The 23,449-nt window shown below is 31.9% G+C and overlaps 1 protein-coding gene across 1 annotated transcript in view; it reads right to left on the bottom strand.

Moving 5' to 3' along the window:
• The window catches only part of KaiR1D (Kainate-type ionotropic glutamate receptor subunit 1D), a 472,789-nt gene that overhangs the window by 74,730 nt on the left and 374,610 nt on the right, over positions 1 to 23,449 (bottom strand). Inside the window, exons 8-9 of the mRNA XM_035088617.1 lie at positions 3,465 to 3,485; positions 2,965 to 3,117 (exon numbers count right to left, since the gene is read on the bottom strand). Of these exons, the coding sequence (XP_034944508.1) occupies positions 2,965 to 3,117; positions 3,465 to 3,485 (174 nt within the window). The remainder of the gene's footprint in view (positions 1 to 2,964; positions 3,118 to 3,464; positions 3,486 to 23,449) is intronic.

A 23,449-nucleotide genomic window follows, 5' to 3' on the forward strand; every position in this document is an offset into this window, starting at 1 on the left:
TTAATGAAAAAAAATGTATATCCGTAAGTTTTGTTAATGTGTAAATAAAGGTATTTTTCATTATGTTTTCTGTTGTTTTTAACATGTAAGGTCATTTCGGAAAATTTCGATTAGAAATATGTGAAAATTAAAAATCACTTTTATAGGGTGTCAACTTGGGGGGGGGGAGGTAATTTATACCCCTTCAAAACGTTTTTTCGCCGAAAAACAATACGTGGTTCACTATTTTCGACATAGATTATTATATAAATATCTCAGCTAAATCGACGGTGACCACCTCACGAGGTTTCCTTGTTAGCATTGTTTTTGCCCTCTTAGGATTTAATGATCTTGTGCCCTGTGCTGCTGGCCATAAAAAAGTAGCAGATAAATAGTAGACAAAGGCTATACCCACTTAATTAATCGTCGAATAGTAAGGAATCTGCTATACCGATCCAAGGTACAATCCCATAGCAGCAGCAATATCGATGTATCAACAAAGATCACCATTAGTGGAGCAGTAAGCGTAGGAAGAAGTAGGACAGCTATAACAGCAGAGAATGATGAAGAATAATCTTAAAGAGCGTGCAGGCCAGAGAAAAAGCTCAAAAAAAATGCAAGCAAATGAACGGCCAGGTACACCTGAATACTGAAAGTATGGAGGCACAGAACAGCAGAAAAAGCACTTATAAGCCGGAGCACACACAAAGCACGTCACACAATACTCACAGATAGATAGGGAGTGACAAACAGAGGGAGAGGGTGAAAGTGGGGCGTGACATGGCGTGATTAACGAGTAGTTACTCTTGATCGTTTGCCAAATCGGATCATTACAATTGTTTTCCAATAGGAAGGTAATAACTTTATGTGTTTAAACAATTTTACATTGTTTTTAATGATTGCAGTCTATTATAAACAAAGAAACCAAAAAATTACCGGATTACAAATTCGAAATATTAGTTCTTTTTCGTGGTCTGAGTGCGACCCAAAAGGACAATACGACTAACTTTCATTCAAATGTAGGATGAGATAAAATGGTAAGGTTTAATTAGTTTTTATTCTAGATATGAAGTTACAATGTTAACTTAGGACAACTTTAGGCATATTAGTCGCGAGCCCTCCGACTTAAGACTGACTGTCCGTCTTCTTTTCCCGTTCTCATCCCTTCTGCGAGGGCGAGACTTGACCTCCCACTCCGTCGGTCACGTCAGTCCCAAGTCTGGAGACCACGTGTTGGGACTTTTCCCTTTTTATTAGGGGAAAGTCCTTAGAGTTAACCGTAAAACTTAATAGCTACAGAAAAACTTGAATTCTAGTAAAAAAACTAACGACGGGTTTTTCCCCGATCCTACATTCGGCCATCCTATTGTACCATCTGCCTCAGATGGTCAGTTAATGTTGTCTTCGAGTTCGTCACTGGTATCCAAGTCGCTGACAATTGCGATCAAGGCAGTATAAATTTCTTTTGTCCACGGCTTTAGATAGTCTGCCAGTGATGAAGTTTGTCGGGCCCTCTCATGTTCACCGACCTTTTTTAACATATAGCGATCGGTTCGTAGGATTCTGTTAACTTTATATGGCCCTACAAATTTCGGATGGACTTTGATGCATGGGGTTAGTTAGGTGCGCTTAAGTGCAACAAGGTTTCCTTTATGGTATTTTGTTGCTTTTTTGCGCTTTCTGTTAAATGTGCGTCGATTCTCTTCTTGGATAGCGGCAATCTTTCTGACAGCTTGTCGTCGGATCTCATCCCCGCTTTCCTCATACATTGCAATCCACTCTTTCTCAATTATATCTCGCACGTTATGATCTTCCTCCAGTTTCATGTGTGTACCTAGCAATAAGTGGAAAGGAGTTGTCGCAATGCTGCGGTGTGGGGTAGAATTTAAATATTTCTGTACCGTAGAAAGGTGTTTTCTTTGGGTTTGGGAGCTGATAGCTTGGTCAGTAGAGGGATTAATGTTCTATTCACGTGTTCTACCTGACCATTGCTTCTAGGTACACCTGTTGTTATGTGAACATTCTCAATTTTCTCCTCCTTACAGTACTCGGAAAATGCATTCGACGTAAATGCGGTATCTCGATCGCTAATAATTCTTCTTGGATTCCCGAATGTCGCTGATTGTTTCTTCAGGCGGTCGATTACTTCAGTGGAATCGGTCAATCGGGTAGCGTATAACCATACAAACTTAGAGAATGAATCTACTACGACTAGTCCATGACGATTTTTAGTAAAAAGAACGATAGGACTTTTGTCGTTTTTAAAATTAATTTTCCTAATTAATTAAGTTTTGCCTAAGTTACGCGAAGCAGCTAGTTCACAATTTACAATTTAAAAATTTCAATACTTCGATCCTGCAGGAAAAATAGATCAACTGATTTTTCTAGAAATCTAATCAATTGTGAATAACTATTTTCACGTCAACATTATTTTTCGATCTCGAGACAATCGAGACGACAAATAATCACATTAAATTTGATGATAGGAAGTTCATCGTCAGGGCACAAACTAAGCACAGACCTATTTTTCTATATTTTGGTATTTAACTTCAATTTGATGCTGCAACGAAGTTACGTAGATAATGTAGGAACTCAGGTCACCTACTAAATTGATCATAATGAAATCCTGTTTTTGTAAAAGTTATAGGATGTTAGCCTTCAATTAGTTCTGCTGAAGAGTCGTAGCTCACCAAGTCGCTTGGAAGCTGTTATTATATTTTGAACTGTTAGTTTACAGAAATCACTGAACTAGAAAACAATTTTTAAAGGAAAAAAAAATCCTCAGGATTATTGATAAAATCTTCACGTTATCATCTTTTCAGAGCAATATATTCTTTTAAAATGAAATTTAAAAAAAAAAACAACAAAACAAATAACACTTGTAAGCAAAAAAAAATGAACTATCGAAAGGAACGATTTCAAATGCAGAATTCTACGTAAATAAAAAAAAACGAACAATCAAACAAAAAATTAATGTATACTTACAATTTTCATGTAATTGATCAACGAATACCCATGTGACCAAGTATCCGTAGATTCGCACGAGAGAGGTTTTATTTCCATTTGTTGTGACGTATCTAGAACATGTAGTGCTTTGGCGAATAAATGTACTGCATCATACATAAGGGCAGTTTCAGTCTACAACATCATAAAACAAACATAACGATTGTCCTTATTAACAGAATATACGTGGATCTGGAATTAAAAATTCATAGTCTATAATTATTCTTATGAATTTATTTCACTCGTATCATCGTTCGCATTATACTTAGCATATTGCTTGGATACATTTACATGTATCTACATGTACAATAATATAAAATAAAAATAAAGACACTACAATCAAGTACTATGATCGGTAGAGTTAGAGATTCAATGTTATGTGTTGTGATATTACATCCTGCGTAATAAACGTATATGAAGATATAACTATAAGGATGGCGCATGTAAACATCAATATCTAGTAATTAAAGTCTACAACTCACCTTTATAGCGGTGACGTTGTTCTATTTCCGAAAATCGTAGCATGAAAGTAAAAGAGAGATTTAATTAATCAAACAATATACTTGTACGAAAATTTCGAATATGATATATCGATGAAATGTGAAATCAACTTAAAAATAATAAGTTCATTGTAAAAAAAAACATTAATTATGTAACAATTGTTGAAAATAATTCGATAAAAGTATACGAAATCTTACCAAATTTTACAACTAATTCCATAACTAATACCTAAGGAATAATTGTTCAATGGAGACACTGAAGAAAAAATATTCGACACTGGATTACTGTAAACTATTGTTGTAAATTTGGAAACAGTTATTGTACTATTGTTTAGCAATGTCAAACTTTTGCAATATGCGTTTTTTCCCTTTCATCTCTCACGTAGCGACAGCGGTGATTGATAGAAAAAAAAAATGAGAGTATTTTTTTGTGGAGAACCGAACTTATTACAAAAAAAGTCTGCAAGAGCACCTGTTTATCGGGAATAGGTAAAAAAAGTACAGCACTCCAAACACGCGCTCAAAAATTGACTGTTTCAGGTGCTCCGGCAGAACATGCCGTTGAGCACCCCCAGTAGAAATTAGTTCAGGTATTTCGGAGTATGATCAGATCCGGATCAAGCTACAGTACTATACCTCTTGATTGAACTCCTTAAAGAATCCTTAGGTAAATAAAGTTGTGAAGGACGATACCTGCAGGTATATTCTCACACCTTTTACTATTACGAGGGTCTAGAAGTATTCTTTCAGTTTGTGGGTAATATTTCCAGTCTACGATCAAAAGTCATCAAATAATAAATTTTGCAATAATTCACAATAATTGTATACATGCTTTAGTAAGACTAATCTTTCATGTAGATATTTTTTCTTCACCTTAGTAACAAATTATTTTTATAATGAAAATATTTTTTTGGTGTTATTCTGATTTCTACTAATATTTTACTATTTTATGAAGCTTCAACTGTTAAACGTGTTAATTATTATTACATTTGTGGATACTATATACTACCCATTGATATATATGTGATTGTCACAACTTGTGTAATAAGTCGATAGCCAAGCGGGTGAAGACACCGATTCAAGTTGCGCAAAGTAGTGGTCGTAGGTTCGCATTTCTCTAAATACAATATGTAATTATTTAATTTTCCGAAATTTCATTTAAATATCATCAATAAATTATATTCCTTATGTCAAAACCATAAAAAATAACAATCCAAGTATTTTTGGTTTTCAACAAAAAAAGTTATAGTTAAGACCTTATAAAGTCATCTGATCCGGACCGGATTTGGGAAGCAGATCCGGACTATTTCATATGAGGTGTCACGTTTATGACCACATACGGATCAAAAATCCTGACCAGTTCCTGATCAGATTTCAGGCAATCCTGAACCAGATCGGATCCTGAACTGAACTAATTTCTAGTCGACACTTTCTTTGTAAACAACAATGAAAAGAATATTAATTATCATCCCAAAATTGAAGGATGTGTAAAATCGCTTTCTGAATATTTTTCTATGAAAAATTTTTAACTTCCCAGTGGGAAGTTATAGTAATGAGTCCGATTTCGCGAATCCAGAATTTTGACATATCTCCACATTTTAAGGTCCCCAGAGTCGAATACAATCGTTTTCCAGTGGACGTCTGTGTGTGTGTATGTACGTATGTGCGTATGTACGGTCGGAATTATTTTTCGCCTCGATTATCTCGAGAACAAAAAATCATGTCGATGTGAGACCAACTGCATTCGACGCGTAATTATGTAACTTAGAATTGATTAGCTTTTCAGCAAAATCGGTCCAGCCATTTTTTTTGCAGAACCAAAAAACTAGCAAAAATGGGAAATGTCCTGAATTTCTCAATTTATAAATTATACCATTTTTTAGACAAAATTTCGAAATCTTTAAAAAAATATTAATATTAAATGATAAGAATACTTGTATGAAAATATAGTCACAATATTTCATCGAAAAAAAAAATTTTAAAAACAAAATCAGCAATGAAAGAATTTTAAACTCGTGTCAGGATTGAGAAAACAGCATTAAAGACGCTATGATAGTCAATAATAATTGTTAATAATATGGGATTGTATCCATAACAATTGAACATTGTTATTAACAAATGATTATTGATCATGGTAATATTTAAATAAAGAGTTTCAAAGTATTATAAACAATAAAAATAGGAATCCATGCTATATATTCGTGTTCTATTAACGTGTAATTTTTTATTTTACTGAAAATAAGTTACCAACTGTATGACATCAATGGAAACATACTTTTTTCGTGTATAACAATGGAATTCGTTATAAATAATGAAAAAAAAGATTCATGCGATATATTTGAATTCTTCCGACGCGAAATTTTTTCTTTCACTAAAAAAAAGCTACCAACCGTATAAGACAAATAGACAATCACTTTTTTTGTTCATAACAATTAAATCTGTTATAAACAATTGGAAACGGGTTTTATTCGAGGTGTTTTTTCATTTTTTCCACTGGGAAGTTGGTCGTGTGGACCTTTCGGTTATTGATTTATCGATTTATTAGAATTGTACAATTTATTTATTATTTATGGCTAACCAAGGCTGAGGTATTCATTTGTTTATTAGGAGTATCGATTGAAATCTTAATAGCATAAAGAAAAGCAGAGTTAAGAACACCAAATAAATTTGTCAACAATATGAACTATTGAGAGGAGAGTTGGAAGGCTGTAGTGGAGTAGAAGTGCAGTTTTCGCATGCTAGGAGATGTCTTTGCCTTAAGGGTTGTAGTCACGAGGCTGTTGCCAGTAAAATCGGACTCCAAGAAAAAAATGTAAGTGTGGAAGAGGTTGTCGGATTAAGTCTTGAGTTTAGGCATCGAATTTTGGAATTATAATTCAGGTTGTGGTGCACATTAGTTGTAAGTGACCCCTCGATATGAAAATTTAAGAAAAGTCACGTGAAGATAGCCACTAATAAGAAGTATTGCACGGCAGATTGAAAGAATTTTGAGTTTGGAGAGAGAATAGAAGAGAAGAGAATTTGGAAAAACGAAGAAGAGAGTCGATGGCAAGCGGAGCTCATGGAAAGTCGAGTGTGACCATCTTGGTGAGAGTGAAGAGCTAAGAAGGTTCCAGAAAGAAGAATAAAGACCAGAGATGATCTCCAATGGAAGTAGAAGAAAGTCCAGGACAACCAGGACTAGGTTTGACAGAAGTTAGAATATCGAAACCTTTCTGCAGAAGTTGTAAGTTATTATGAATTGATTTGCAATGGGTGAAAAGGTAAATTTGTAGTTAGTTGGAAATATTTTGTAGTGTAAAAGAGAATCCGTAAGGCTTGCTTTGCTCTCGTACTTGTTAATTTAAGTTTAATTATGAATTCGATTAAAGAAAATTAGGATTTAGTTTAATTTATTCAATTTAGAAAATTATTTTATTGCTAAAAATTTTGGTATTGCGTTTTCGAGTTTAGGATTTCGAGTTATGATTTATTGAGAAACATTGTGTTGAAGAGATACTCTTCAGTTAGTTATGTAAAGTTCATTTAAGCTCCAGAATTGTAACACGTTAAGTTTTATTGTTTTATTTTGAAGTTTGTGATTGCGTTAACTGATTATTTGATATAGAAATTTTTAATAATATTTTAAGCTCTAGTCATTATTAAGAAAGTCTAAATAACCTCCAATCTATCCCGTTAGCTATTTTATTTAATTTATTTCCAGTTCCTTTTGTTTCTTCATTTAACTAGTTTTGTTGGCTGGACACGACTCTTCTCCACATTCTACACAACTGAGGGCCAGGACATACCCTGTTCAGGAGGATCCTGATTTCGTAGAACCATCTTACTCAACTTAGTTATAAGTTTGAGGTCTCATTTTGAGTATTGAGATTTTTGAGACATTTTGTGGATTTTTAGTTAGTTAGTAAGTTCAAAGATATTGAGTTCAGATTTATGTTGGTATTAGTTTTAAGTTATGCTGGTGAATAAAAATAACTTGGTGCCCTAAGTAGTAGTAGTTTCCCAGGGATAGTTCTAATCAGGGTGTCCACCTGAATAAACACCCTTGAACTGAACAATATTTAATGCAATTTTAATACTGTCGAAATTGGGAGTAAATCTATTGAACGTTGCAATATGATCATATTACTACGAAAACAATCAGTTTAAACGAAAGGAAATTTATAATTTACTCTCGAGGTTTTTTATTTTTATGGATTTTTTGTTTAAATAAACACCTCAAATGAAATTTATTAGAAACTTTGTGCGAAAAAATCCTATTGATGGTGAGATTTAATCCTGGCATCCTTGGGTCCACAGTTCAGTACACTGTCGACTGAGCTATTTTAAAACATGATGACATGACTTTTTTAAAATATTTTTTAAAAAGAGAACATTAGAATAATTTCTGTAGAAAATCGATGGAGTAAAACGGCAAATACTATTCAAAAAATATTTTCTCATTTTAATATGCCACAATAGGATTCGATATTGTTTGATAGGTGTAATTTTGTCAAGATTTTATTGGAGATAACTAAATTGAGAAGGAAAATACAACTTGAAGAATATTTTTTCTTGTATCAATACTTATCAATAGAATTTGCTGTTTTTTAAAAGAACTAATTTCTACATTGATCTTTCTGTATAATTTCTATATATTCCTATAAGAAAAAAGCAAATTAAAAAAAAATAATATGACATAAAAAATATTTCTTCACTATTGGATATTCTAATTAGTTTTTTTTTTTAATTAGCCAGATTTAATTAAGTTCCTATCAGAAATAAATAGACTGAAAACAAATGTAAAACATAAAAAACATTTTCATGTCACTGGAAGCTTTAATAAGACTTTCAACATTTTAAAAAGCCTAATTTCTTCATGTTTTCATTAGAAGTAAATAAATTGAAGAACAAAATACGACTTAGTGTTTTTCAATGACCGTCTTCTTTAACAGAATTTAATGTGTTTTTACACAGAAGTCTTTATGAGGGAATGAATAGATTGGAAAGGAAAATGTGATTTAAAAAATATTTTCCAGCCACGATATTTCGTATTAGTTTTTCGCTTTTCAATTGATAAAATGATTAGGACAAAAGAAGGAGTATTGACTAATGGATGTTGGAGGAGTTCAAGCTATTAAATAATGTAGAATCCTATTAGGATTTGATACATAAAGAATGTAATTTTTATAATTCTATTAACTTTCGTTAATGGGAAAAATCAGAATTTTATAAGTTTATAATATTGTAAAATATGAGAATATTGCCATCTATGAATTATTTGACGAACGATAGTTTGTTAGTTGACGACGATTGCTTGACGATTATGTTGTTTATAGCAACAAGGGGAGAGTTTGTTTATCTTCAATTTCTGACTGAAACTTGAGCTATCCGAACGTTTTCCTTGTCTTTGAGTTCTATAAATTTGATTTTATAAACGTTTTCATTCTTCTATAATTTTCTTGAAGTTATTATTTCGCTATATTTCACATTTGGTGTCAGAAGTGAGTCGTTCTTGCGTCGGTTCAGTGATCATTAATTTTTGTGAATCAAGATGCCAAAAAATTCTGGAGTAGCAAAGTCCTTACATGGTGTGTTTGATCGTCATCTTGAAACACAGGAGATGTCACGCCAGCTGACTTTCCAATACCTCAAATCAGCTGGCTTGTTCTCCGAGACCAGGGGATTCATTATGGCCTGCCAAAACTGTGTATTTACTACCCTCACTTATCGGTGTGATGTTATGCATGAGCAACTCAAGGACACAAGATGCCGAGTTTGTCACGGTGATATAGATGAGACGCTATTTCATGTGTTATCGGCTTGTCCGATAATAGCGCGCTCAGCCAACATTCACCGGCATAACGCCGCCCCAAGAGTGCTGTATTACCACCTCCGGCACTCGTATGGAATAGATGAGACACCAGTGCTGCCCTATGTTCCTGGTGAAATTGATTCAGTCGTTGAGAACGGGAGCAAAAATTTTTTGGAATTTCCTGCTCTCTACGCATTGAGCACAATAAGCCGGATATTACAACAATACCAGTAATAATGATAATGATAATTTAAGTGAACAAAATTGGAATAATTCAAATTCAGAAAATTTAAATGTTGCAAGAAACTTCCAAATCCTTTCATTGAAATGGTCTTCCTTCAGTTGCGAGTTCTCTTTCTTTCGCGAAACCAGGTAAATTTGACAGATCTCAAACGTGGTAAAGTTATTCACATCAATTTGTGACTGTCGCAGAATTACATAATTGGACTGATGAGATCAAAGCATCAATTTTAGCGTCGTGTTTGAAAGACAAAGCACAAAATATTTTAGAAGATTTGAGTAATGAAGATTTAAAAATTTTGAAAAATTAACAGAATGTTTCGAATATCATTTCGGTAAATCGCAATACGCTCAGTCTTATTCTAGTCGTTCTCAATAAAGAAAACAAGGTGCTAATGGAAGTATTTATGATTATTCTGAAGAAATAAATAAAATACTTAATCATGTATTTCCTTCAGTCTCATTTTATGATCGGGAAAGAATAGCTGGACTTCAATTTATTTCTGGTTTAAGAAATGCTAGATTGCAATTTTCTCTTCGAATGGATAGAATTGAATCATTACAACAAGCGACTCAGCGTGCACTCGAATTTGAGTCAGCTGAAAAATTATTTTTCGGAAATAGAAATAAAGATAATTTCAATAATTTCGTAACAATGATTTTCGTAATAATGATAATTTTTTTCTAATCCTGTTAAAAGAACTTTTGGACAATCTAACCAAGCTTTTTCAGAAGAAATTTAATGTTGGAATTGTGGACAAAAAGGTCATACAAAAAGAGATTGTAAAGGAAATTCTTGTTCCAATAATAATAATTCTTTAACTGATGGTTCATTCCAAAGAAAATTTCGTCAAAATTATATATAAATTTGTTAAGTTCTTTTAATTCTTTTAAGAACTTCGATTTTGATTATTTATTTAAACGTTTGTTGATTCTCAAAGGTAAAATTAATGGAATAAAATATAAAATGTTAGGTAATACAGCTGCTGATGTAACTGTAGTTATTCCTTCACTTTCAAATAGAAAAGTAAATAAATCAAATTGTTCTTCTTTCTTTATTTTTACAGTTTCAGATACTTAATTTGATTTTGATTTCATTAAGATCGTAGAAACTAAAATTTCTAATATTAAAATTAATTTAGAAGTTGTTTTTACCCAAATTTATGATGAGTGTATTCTTGGTATGGATTTATTAATCAAACCAGTATTATTTTATAAATTTAAAAATTTGCTTGACAAAAACTTTCCTGATGACAGTAAAATTGTTTCTATAAATAAAATTATTCGTGAAATTGATGTCTTTCCTGAAATTGCTATATATTTATTCGAAAAATCTTCTAAATTATTAGATGAAGCCAGTCAATTACGTTGAAAAAAATTATTATTAAAACATATAGATATTTGTTCTAACAATTCTTTTGATAATGGAAAACGTAAAATTTCGCAACATAGAATTAATGTTGGTAATTCACTTCCAATTTAACAAACTCCTCGTCGTATTCTTTTACATTACAGGGATAAAGTAGATACAGTTATAGAGGAAATGAAACAACACGACGCAATTGAACCTTGTAATGGTCCTTGAGCTTCTCCTGTTGTTCTTGTTCCTAAAAAAAGTGATGAAATCAGATTTTGTGTGGATTATCGGAAATCAAGTGATGTTACAGTAAAAAATTGTACTCCGATCCCTTATCAAGAATATATTTTGAACATGGTTCTTGGTGCTTAATGGTTTTCAACCATTTATTTAAAAAGTTGTTATCAACGAGTTGGAGTGGCTCCTGAAGATCGAGAGAAAACAGCTTCTTTTATTGGCAAGTAAACTTTGGCAATTTAAAATTCTTCTGTTTGGTTTATGTAATCCTCCGGTTACTTTTGTAAAACCTATGAATACAGTTTTACATGGTTTCTTTGAAAAAATTTGTTTAGTGTATCTTAATAATATTATCATCTTTAGTAAAAGTCTTGATGATCATTTTTCTCATCTTCGAATTGTTTTCAAAAGACTTTTACATTCTAATCTTAAAGTTAATGCTAAAAAGTGTATATTTTTCCAAAAAGAAGTTTCTTTCTTAGGCCATATTGTTTCTGGTAAGGTTTGAAGAGTTGTCCTGATATAGTTTTTGGTATGATAAATTGGCCTGTTTCTGAAAATAAATCTGAACTTAGAAGTTTTTTTGAACTTTGTTCGTATTATAAAAATTTATTAAAGATTTCGCTTCTTTAGCAGATCCCCTGTATTTAATTTGTGAAGATAAAAAAGATTTTATTTGTGATGATTCCACTTTTCTAACTTTCCAAAAATTGAAGAATATTCTAACTTCTACACCTATTTTAGGTTATTTTAATCCTAATTATCCATTCATTCTTGATACTGATGCTTCTAATGTTGGTATAGGAGCTTGTTCTGACTTGGAGGGCCCTAAGTCATCGAGTCTAAAAATATTTAAAAATTGTGTAATGCCGGACTTGTCCACCGGCGCGTCAGTCAACTCACTGGACCAATCGTCGGAAAGTATTTCCTTCATGGCCCAGCAGACAACTCTACGGTCTCAGTGATGCTAACAAGCACGCGGTCAAGCACTTGTGGCGACGATATAACAATCATTGTTCATAAACTGCAAACTCCATAATACTCCTTTATGTGAAAAACACCAAAAATACTTAAAATCGTTAGAGCCAAGTATCTGAATATAAAGACTACTTATATTTGATAAAATAAAATTGTATTTTTCGTTACATTATAATGTTATTTATTACATAACTTGAAGACAAACTCTTTATAATAAAATAAAGAAAAATTTCTATAAATGAAGAAAGTTGACTGAATTACGTTTTAAAATTTTAAAAATATAAAAAAAGGTCATATTAAAACAAATTTGTCGTTTTTTTATAAAAGTTTATTCAAACACAGTAAACTTGGTATGGTTATCAATTATATAAATCATTATATCACTTATCGTTTTATTTACACCTGTATTACGTAAGGAAACCAAAAGACAGCAACATACGTTAGCCGGACGGTAGTTTGTTTCGTAATGGCTGAAAGGGTTGAATTCGACATTATATTTTCGAATATATAAATTAGTCTAATAATGTCTAAATAAATCGAGTCATAGTTATTAAAGTATAAATGTATCAAAAAATATCTAAACTTAAATTATTATATCTTAGATTTTACATTTGTAGATATAGAGATTAGTCTAATAATATTTAAGTAAATCTTATTATATCTATGCAAGTGTATTAAGATCAAGAAAAATCAAAACTTACTGTGTTTGATCTCAAGTTTTATATTTTTGGATTTTATATTATATCTACACTGAGAAAATTTTTCTTGAGAAATTAACTATAATGTGTGGGTAAAATTTACCAAGCCGTTTCGTAAAGTTACTTTACAATAACTTTTTGTATGAATTTTACCAAGCAATTCATATTAAATTTTACCTCAACATTTTTGTTTAAATTTTTACAGATTTTTGGAACATTTTTTATTGTTATTTTTAAGAATTATATCCGGAAGTCTACTATCAATAGAGAACATTACAAAAATTGGGCCGCGTCTTATGACATTTTTTTAACTAGCTACTTTTTCAGATTAATGACAAAACAGATTGCAAACAAAATTTATCGTAAATTTTCATCTACAAAATGACTTTTTCAATTATTTCAGGAAAATTCGGAAAAGTATTTTTTTACACAATTTATCGAAAGTAAAGAAAAAAAGACTAAATTTTATAGATGACATAGCACTCTATTTGATTTCAAACTTTTTTGGTGTTTCGAAATTTTTCTAAATAATTATTTAAAAATGGGAATTTGGTTATTTGCAGAGTGATTTGGGACGTGTACATGACGCAAAGTTTTACCTTTATCTGATGATGGCAGTTTTAGTGGGATACTTCAAACGCTTGGAGGAAAATTCTGAATAAGATTTATGCTATCAAATAGCGGAGAGAGAGTGAGCTAAGTTAAACAGAATAGACGGTAAATGTATACTTGGCGCCGAGTATCTACAGCTACTCTATACATTTTGTATATTATTTTTAGGTATTTAAAACTTTCAATCTTTTACCTTACAAAGAAGATAAGAGTTATTATATTCATACTGAAAACAAAAATTCAAATCTCTAGCAGTTTTTTGTTTTCTCCAAGCCTTAAAAGCATATATTTGGTATAACTCATAAAATTTCTAAAGTTGCCGTAAAAGAATGGAGAAAATCATTTCATTAATCGAGTGTTCTAACAGTCAGCATAAAGAACATTTAATGCAATAAAAAGAATATTTCTTTATTGTGGTCAACTAATTGCTTGATAAATATTTTTTACTTTTCTATTGGTACCTCATTATTAACGCTGCAAATACTTTATAAGATACACGATGAATCTAACATATAGCAAGACTCGAACATAGGACCTTTGCATCCGTTGACTTGTACCTTTGCCACTGCGCAAAACTAGAATAGTGGAATACTCATTCTTTGACTGATCAAATGTATCAATAACTGATAGTTTCAACATTATTACAAAATAGAAGTGTTGTCAAAAAAACATGACTTTCAATTGACCAATAATCAACTCTCAAGCAATTGTTTATGAATGGTTAACTCATAGTTAATGAATCGCACATTCTAACGGTTGATTAATGTTCAGATTACCCTTTTCTTCATTGAGCGTTTGATTTTCAAGAAATTAACACTCTTTTTGATTTAAACAAAAAAAAAATTTTCTCCTGGGCTGGACAGGATTGACTTTAGAATACTGAAAAGTATCAATCAAAGTTAAACTTATACTGCTCGGAATTTTCAATGAAATATTCCTTATCGGGGACTGCCCAGCCGCCAGGAAGCCATCCTTTGTCTATTTTATTGATAAAACAGACGGAAAGTCTGTTCGACCGATCACCTCAACTTTTTGCACACGCAAACTGTTTGAAACAGCGCTAGCTTTACAGCACTATAATCTCAACTTCATTGTCTTTTTTGACTCTAGTAGTTATAACAGGAGGGGTTCTATTTCAATCTAGAATAACGACCAGGCAGATTTGTTCTCTATTATCGGTAACTTACCGACCGCCGCTATTGCTTCTTTTACCGACTGTAGTGTGCTGATGAACTTACCGGCCGTTGATTTTATTGTGGATGTCAAGTGAGAGCGTGCCTACCTATAGTCGGTAATTTTATCGACCGTTGATATTGTTGTATTGCACGAAAAAATGTAGATGCCGTTCACTTATGGGTTAAGAAAAATATTGCTCTTTTTGATGATGATATTCGATCTGTACAAATGTACTCCCTCACTAAGAAGCTATCATCATTGGATCCTATGGATATTGAATTACTAATAAAAGAGTTTATTCTTTCCAAAGCTTCTAAGGATATTGAAGTTATATGGGATAAACTACCTGATGAATGGCAATCAGATAAAGACTACAAAATGTATCGACGATGTCACGAGCATTATCTACAAAAAGAAGATCAAAATGATGGTCCTGTTCCATTCATTAAGGATTGTAAAATGTGTAATGAAAAATAAATAACATTATTTCTTTACATGATTTATTTTATTCATTGAATAGCACAGAATTAATGTCAATATTATATTGTTGATTTATAATCTGAATCTTTCTCTAGCTCGAGCTGCTATTCCCAGCATTCTTGACTGGCTGTTCTGTGAGGGTGAATCTATGTATACACTATATGCATTATCGGTTGAAGATTTCTTTCATTTACAGTAATTTTCGTAATTGGTCACTCAGATGTTTATATTCAACAATTCGATCGTGAATGATCAAATAGTCTGCTGATGTATTAGCTGGTATCGGTGTCGTTGATTCGAATTCGAATCGCACATTCACAGGTCCAGATTTCAATGATTTATTTTGTTTTGAACAATCGATGACAATCAGAGGTGCTTTACCGATAAATTGTTCTCTGGTAAGAAAAGGTTATAAATCTTTGCTATGATATGATTCTTGAAAAATTTATACATATCATATAGTCATGCATATTGATTATGATCTATATCAAGATTCAAATTGCCATATGGATAACATTGTGAATTGAAAAATAGTTCTACATTTCTCAAATTACAATGATTGAATTAACTTGAATCTTTTGTTGCATCATTTTTGCGTGTGGTTTAGAATGCCAATATAACATATCTCGGTTTCTTTAATTGTGTTGATGTTTTCACCATCCAAACGTTTTTTGTTGTTCTAGGTCATGATAGATATTCGTAAAGGTCTCATGATCGGAAACTTACGGTTATTGGCGGATCCTTCGCAATATAATTCAAAAATTGTATTTCTCGTGTATCTGGAACAGTGATGTAAGGAATTATCTATTCTACTTTTATCAATATAATTTTTTCATCTGCATCAATTGTAGCTTGTACTAATGCAATTAAATCAGTATTTGAACATTTTAAAACAAGTTTATGCTTAGCATTCACAATAATGCGATGATAATCTTCAACAAATCTCAATAGCATATTAAGTGGTAATAAAATGTCAAAGTATCCTTTTTCATCGATTAGCTTTTCATTGCCAGCTATCTAGCCTGTATTATCTAAATAATTTAATTGACTGGGATTAAGTGATAAAAATCCTTTGATGACACTTGTAAGACCGACATTTTTATTACGATCAATCTCAATGCCATTTAATTCATATCATATTTCTTCGAATAAGTAACACAATGACATGTTTACGAATTTCGTTGTCGCTGCTATAGCAGTGTTATTAGATTTAGTAAATATTCCAGTAATGTGAAGAAAACTCTTGCAAGGCAATAAACATAAGTCTTGATGTTGGACAGCAATTCGGAATTCATCATTGTTGTTTAGTGAAGATGATGCATAAAGTTGATGAGCATGTACTTCATAATGCGATATAGACTCATCAAAAACAACTCCTTTATTGATAGCTAATGTCTTCTCTTCCATAGCCATGGTAATAAACATGCAAAACAGCACACTTTCACTTTAAGTTCGTTTGTTTGCGTGGCTTTAGGCCTGAACTTTTTAAAAATAAAATATTCCGATGATTTAGTCGTTGGAGATTTCGTCGTCGACTAACAATATTTTAGCATGGAACTCGGTTTCATAACTCCTTCCAATAATTGGTTTATAAACAATCCCAATTATTTTACAGATTTCACATGTAAATGGATCATTATTATTTCTCCTAGTAAATTAACCAATTTCCCATCTTGATCAACAATTTTTAATTGTAGATGATGGATTGCTTGCACGGCGATTGGCAAATGAATGACGGTAGATGGCACTTCAATGAGTTTGTATCCTGGTGGAACCGATGGAAAAAATTTATGAATTGTATGCACTAATTTATTATTTATATATGCTCCTGTAGTAATATTACACTCTATTCTCAATGCCTTTATTTTTAAGATAAAAACTAGTGAGTCAGACATCTGTGTAGTTTTGGGAAAATAAGTCTTGGACCACTTAACAAACGACCAATAGAATCATTTGATTTGAAATTTATTCTGGCATTTTCACTGTAAATCTGACTGCAATTCATTATTGTTGGGTTTGATAGAAATTGGTAATTCGGGATCAGCTTCCTTAAATAATTTTCAATATCTTCAATTTCATAGCTTCTTGTTAGAATTTCAATACTTTTATCTTGATTATTTACAGTATAATAAGATTTCTTATTCCCGTTATCAATATCCGGGATCGAATTCAATGTCAATAATTCAACAAGCCCCAGTACATAATTTTTTGACTTTGTTAATTCGATAGGCGGAAAATAATATGCCTCCAATATAGAGGACTGTCCAAACAGTGTTATTTTACAATTAAACTGATCTTTTATGCTGTTAGAGGAATTTTAAACATAAATGTTTACGAAATTAGACACGGGTTATTGAGTTTTCTGATGCTCGAACATCATCTCGGTGTGAACTGAATTAAGAGAGTATAAATTAGCGTCTTTTATAGCTTCAATTTCAGTATCACACAGATTATAATAAGGTGCAGACGTGGAGCCTGTCTAGTTAATACTTTAATAAGCAAATTACCATTTGAATTGCATATTCCCGGTTATCAATATGGTGGACCTGGAACTAGATTACAAAAAAGGTTAATATGAATTCTGGTGCAGATCCGATAAAATCTGCATCAATTGTAGCTCGAAAAGCTGTAAAAACGATTGGTGGAAAAAAGAATGTTCGAGTTCCTCGTGTATTGCCCATACCTACAAAGGTTGAAGGTGTTTTACCCCAATATTTGTTGGTTTAAGTGGTATTGGAGCTTCAGCTGGAGGAGCATCAGGTATTGCGAAGGCAGTTAATGATGCTAAAGCTGCTCATCGTCAATTGGATGAAGCAAAACGTCATAACAAGAAAATGGAAGACATAGCCTCGGGTAGAGGTCTGCGTTTTAAACGACGAAAACAAGGATACGGTTTATATTTGAAACCATCGAAAAAACGTATAGAGCTACCACATCAAGCATTAACAAACATCGATATTTTGAAGTATGCAAAAATCATGAAGATTCCACAGTTTCGGGGTGTTTTTATGCGAAATGATCTATCGAAATCTAAATTATGGAAATATGAATCAGCTACAAAAATCTTGATGATAAAGATGGACCTGGGACCCACTGGGTAGCATATAAAAAACAAGGAAATAAAGCGATTTACTCCGATAGCTTTGGTAATTTAAAACCTCTACAGGAACTTCATGAATATCTTGATGTTGGTAGCATACTATATAATCATAGGAAGTATTAAGATTATTCAACAACAAATTGTAAACCATGCTAAAATATTGTCAGTCGACAATATGTAATGTCGCGAATTTAATGTCGCGGGTTTATCGTCGTTGGACGAAGTAGCATGTCACCATGGTAACACAGATACGTCATTTTTTGATTTTCGAGAACTTCGTTCAAAATGTTGGAATGATGAGTACGACTTTGTAGTTATCGATAAAGACAGTGAAATAAATTGTGGACGTTATAGAAATGGATTTGATTGTTTTGTTACTATATAAATTAAACAACAATGAGAGAGAAAAGACATTTGTATAGCCGTTATCAAAGTGACAGTATGAAGTCATCAAAAGTGTCAGAGAAAAACTGATATTCTGCATCAGATTGCAAACCAAGTGATGCAATACGACGTAAACATAAAATTATTAAACATGGACGTGAAACAACTCAACGAGCTATGAGCGAAATGTTTAAATCAGAAGTAGCTCCTTTACAACAATGAGTGGATAAGACACCTATCAAGACGGAAACATTTGATGTAAAAAAAGAAGAGCTAATCAAAAAAGATCTTATAGAAGGAGCTACAAGTTTTCAAACAACATATGATGATAATAATATTGTTGATTATGGTGTGGATGATGATGCAATAACTGATGATGAATCTTTTACAACTGCTCCTCATTAAAGTACACCGATAAAAGAGTTACCTGCAGTATTATATTTGAAAAAATTCGATTCCAAATATCAAGTGAAGGAATTGGATACAAAGTTCGGTGTAAGAAAATTAAAAAATAATCGATTAATGATTGGTAATTCTGAAGCAAGATTCGATGATAAATTTGTTTACATTGGTAGAAAAAAATATGAAAGTACCCCAGGTCTTTTAGAATTTCCATTTATGGAATTACCTACTCCGAAAAGAACAATAGAGAGTGATGAGAAAACTTATGGACACATTTCAAAAAACACTTATGCATATCATAAGCGTTATCACCCTAACAGAAGGCTTAGAAAGAATAAGTATTCCAAAAAGTATCAAAATATCATAAGTAAACATTTACCGAAAAGTGGTAAAGTTTTGCCGCAATATATGATAAATCATAATCGATCATTGGACTACGTTTATTGGGATGATCTCAATGAACTTGTTGATCGATTGCGTCTACTTGTTTCATCACATGCTGCTGGTATTTTCAGTCATAACAATGAAATAATTATTGAAGAACTACGTGAAGCTAGAATCATATATTAATTAGATGTTCAATATAATTATTTAATTTTCTATTGACTCTTGGAGAGAGAGGATGAGTGTAGACATTTCCGGACGCCAGTTAGACGAAGATTCGCAAAAAAGTGCTATCCGTGGTCCACCTGGTAATGGATTCAAATTAACAAAAATTGATAAACAATATGATACAGATAATAAAAGATTGTGCAACCTTGCTGATCCAGTAGATCTAAATGATGTTGTATCATTGAAAGTTGTTAAATCTAGTATCAGTGATACGATAGCATCTTTTATACGAGATATACAGAACCTCCAAACAAAAATTGAAAATATCAGTGAGCGAGTAAAACAGCAATTGATATTATCACAAATAGCACAACAAAATTTGAAGGCTGAATTGGATGAAATAGATGAATTTTATCAATCTGATCAATTAAATACGTTCAAAGAAGCAAAGAGAAAACATACCGACATTATAAAACAGCTGAAGGAAAATGTTCAGAAACAATTGAAAGGAAGACCTGAAGCTCAGTTACTATGAACAAGGAAAAAAGACAAATTGCAGAAGAACTTCATAGACCAGTGAAAAAGAATTATCAACGACGACATGTGGATATACGAGGTCTAGATGAGACTTGGCAGGCTGATCTTGTTGATATGTCAGCATATACATCTTATAATAAAGGATATCAATATTTATTAACAGTTATTGACATTTTCTCTAAATATGCTTGGGCTATACCAACTAAATCTAAGAGTGATAAAAATGTCACTGCAGCAATGATCGTCATTTTAAATGAAAAAATAGTTCCTAAACGTTTACATGTTGATAGAGGAAAAGAGTTTTATAATAAGGATTTGCAAGGACTTATGGAACAGCATAACATCAAAATGTACTCAACATTTAGTAATCTGAAAGCATTAATTTGTGAAAGATTTGATCGAATTCTGAAAGAAAAAATGTGGAAGAAATCAAGAGTGATCTGCTCGTCACTCGCGCCAAGTCCACGTCCCACTTTCTGTTTCTTACTCTTTTTCACATTACCTCTCTCTTGTACTCCCTTATGACAGCGCGCAACAGCAGACGAAAAATTTTACCCTCCTCCTTTTCTCTCAATTCTATTTTTTCTATAAACTTTTAAAGTACCGCATATACGCATAATTCATCAATAGATTTGCCATAAAAAGCATCTATGAGCTTTTATTCGCAGCATTAATCATAATTTTTAATCTATTCATTGAAAAGATATTCATCTGTAAAGATTGAAAGTCTGAACTTTTCTGAAAAAAATTCGACAAAAGTCAAGATTCTCAGATTTCTCGAGTTGGCAACTCTACATCAATAGACTACATATGAGAAAAGTATTCTATCCGTCATATTGTATTTTGTCCACAGCCAGAAATTTACATTTTCAAATTTTTCAAGTTGGTAATCGTACATAGGTCTAGAGTAGCGGTAGATACTCAGCGCCAAGGGCACATTCACCTTCTTTCTCTCTCTCTCTGCTTCTCACTAGTGCGCTCGTTTCCCCATGAGCGCCGAGGCAACCGACTACTCTATACATGAAAAATTTTGTGTGACGTAATCAACGCATTGTTATATGCAAAGATTTTTATAATTACTACATACAATGCTCTTATATTTAATAGGTAGTTATCTTATATCATAAGCTTCCGATTAAACGTTAAACGAGAATTTTTCGTTAATTATTGACAGAGTTATAAATAAGCCTCGCCCCTAACCGCGATATTTCTGTTATTCAAGATTTTTTCGTTCACTGGTTCACTCTACTTCATCGAGCGTTCTATCATGTGTTTTCTCTTACTGAATGTGTCTTTTGTCACTCATTTTCATGTTGGAGTTCCTACAGTGCCCTCTTTCTTGCCTCACGTATTGTTATCACTCTCTTTCACGTTAACCCTGTAAAGCTTGCTTCTCTCTTGCCTAACGAAGAGACATTTATGTTCTAAAAAATGAAGAATATTTCCCGCGTGTTGCATATCGATTTAAATGAATTTTTTTAGGAATTATTGATAGAAAAATGTTTTCAACAATTAAATGAAGAAATAATTGTTTGTTAAATGATTATAACAAAATAATACTCGTATCATTGACTTTTTTATGTTCAACTTTTTTCTGTCGCAAAAAAATAAAAAAAAGGCTTCGCACAATAATGGAAAAGCAAAAAATACACCTATGTAGCATAGGAAATAGCTGAAATTGCTATAAATTATGTTTTTATAAAAACATGTTTCTTGCAGAAAAATTCTATGAATGCATATAAAATTCCAATTTATTCATAGAATAATTTGTACATTCCTATCTTCTATCAATGTTACCAGCCTTTTCCAGTGTATTCGAAGGGTAACCACTGTTTCTTCGAATGATAGTCATTTTAGTAACAGCATTCTAAGCTTGTAATGATTGTGTAACTTTTTCTATTAATGTGTTTAGGTCAAAAATTTCGATTTTCAGAAATTCTAAATAGAAAAATATTTAAATAAAATTAAATTGTTGTTGTCGTAGCAATCTCACAGTGAGTTTAAAGAAGAAATTTCAGGCAATCATAGGGACTGGTGATAGAAGTGAAACTAAAAACTATCATATAACAATAGTTTGTTTGAATTTTTGAATAAATTGTAGTGTATAGAATTGAAAATTTATAATTTGTGAATTGAACTTATTGGTATTAGTCCACGTTCCAGTATCTATCATAGTTATAGACATACTATTAATGTTACCATATCGGTAACGCTGATGGTTTGGTGATGTGAACTTACAAGTTTGTCTTCTACTAAAAATTGCTACAATGCGCCTAAAGAAGTTTTCACTTGAAAAGGAGTAAAATCGGAACAAAACAGGCATGTACGAATGCCTGTCAAAATTGGCGCCAAGTCCACACTTGAGTAAAATTAGTATAAATGAAAAAAAGGTACGATCAAAAAAATATGTGAAACTAGTAAAACGCCCAGTTAGCCGCGTACTTTTTCCATAAACTTTCCGAACTAGTATTGTACTATCGACTTATGAAATTTAAGTTAATTTTGAATTACAAAAAAATTATCTTCAAATCAAAAAACTATGGAACTTGGCCCATTTTTCAAAATTTCTGAACAGTTCCATATATTATAGTTCTTCGTACATAAGGACATTTGAAACCAGATTGGGCAGACTTTAAAGCAAAATTCCGGAAATGAAATATGAAATATGATAGCCGTATACTTTTTCACTAAATATTTGTGAATTTTTTTAAATCATAAATGCTCATGATGTATTCTAGAAATAGAACATCATCAAAATTAGGCCAAGTCATTAATTTTTTTACAAATAAATATTTTTTTTGGTTAATTTAAATTACTCTAATAATCGCTGTTAATTCTTGAAATTTTATTCGAAAAATATTTTTGTAAATAAGATAAAAATGATTTTTAAAAAGTCCTTAGTTTTTCGTTATCAATTGGAAGCAAAAAGAGTCTATTCCATTTAGTAAATGACTTGGCATTCCATGTGATTTCAATTATTTTTGGTATCTTAACATTCCAATAGTCTATCACACATGAATGTTGTTATATCAAATTCACTTAGGACGTGAATCTGGCGCAAATTTTACCGACATCTGGTGAAGTCGGTTTCGGTAGGATTGACTTTACATGGAAATTACAAATGGATTAATCTAGTACCTGAATTATTAACATCATATAATAATAGTAAACATCGTACCATTAAAATGAAGCCTGTCGATGTGTCTTCAGCTAATGAAAAACAATTGTTCGATAATATTTATAGAAATTCAAAAGTTGTAAAGATGAAGAAGAAAAATAAGTTCGACGTTGGTGATAAAGTTCGCATTAGCACATATAAACATATATTCGAAAACGGATACACTTCCAACTGGACCACTGAAATCTTCACTGTCAGTGAAATGAAAAATATACACCCAGTAACTTATAAATTAACAGATT

Source organism: Chelonus insularis, unplaced genomic scaffold, assembly GCF_013357705.1.
Source record: "Chelonus insularis isolate UGA/USDA-ARS -01 unplaced genomic scaffold, ASM1335770v1 contig_55_pilon, whole genome shotgun sequence".
NCBI classification, from domain to species: Eukaryota; Metazoa; Arthropoda; class Insecta; order Hymenoptera; family Braconidae; genus Chelonus; species Chelonus insularis.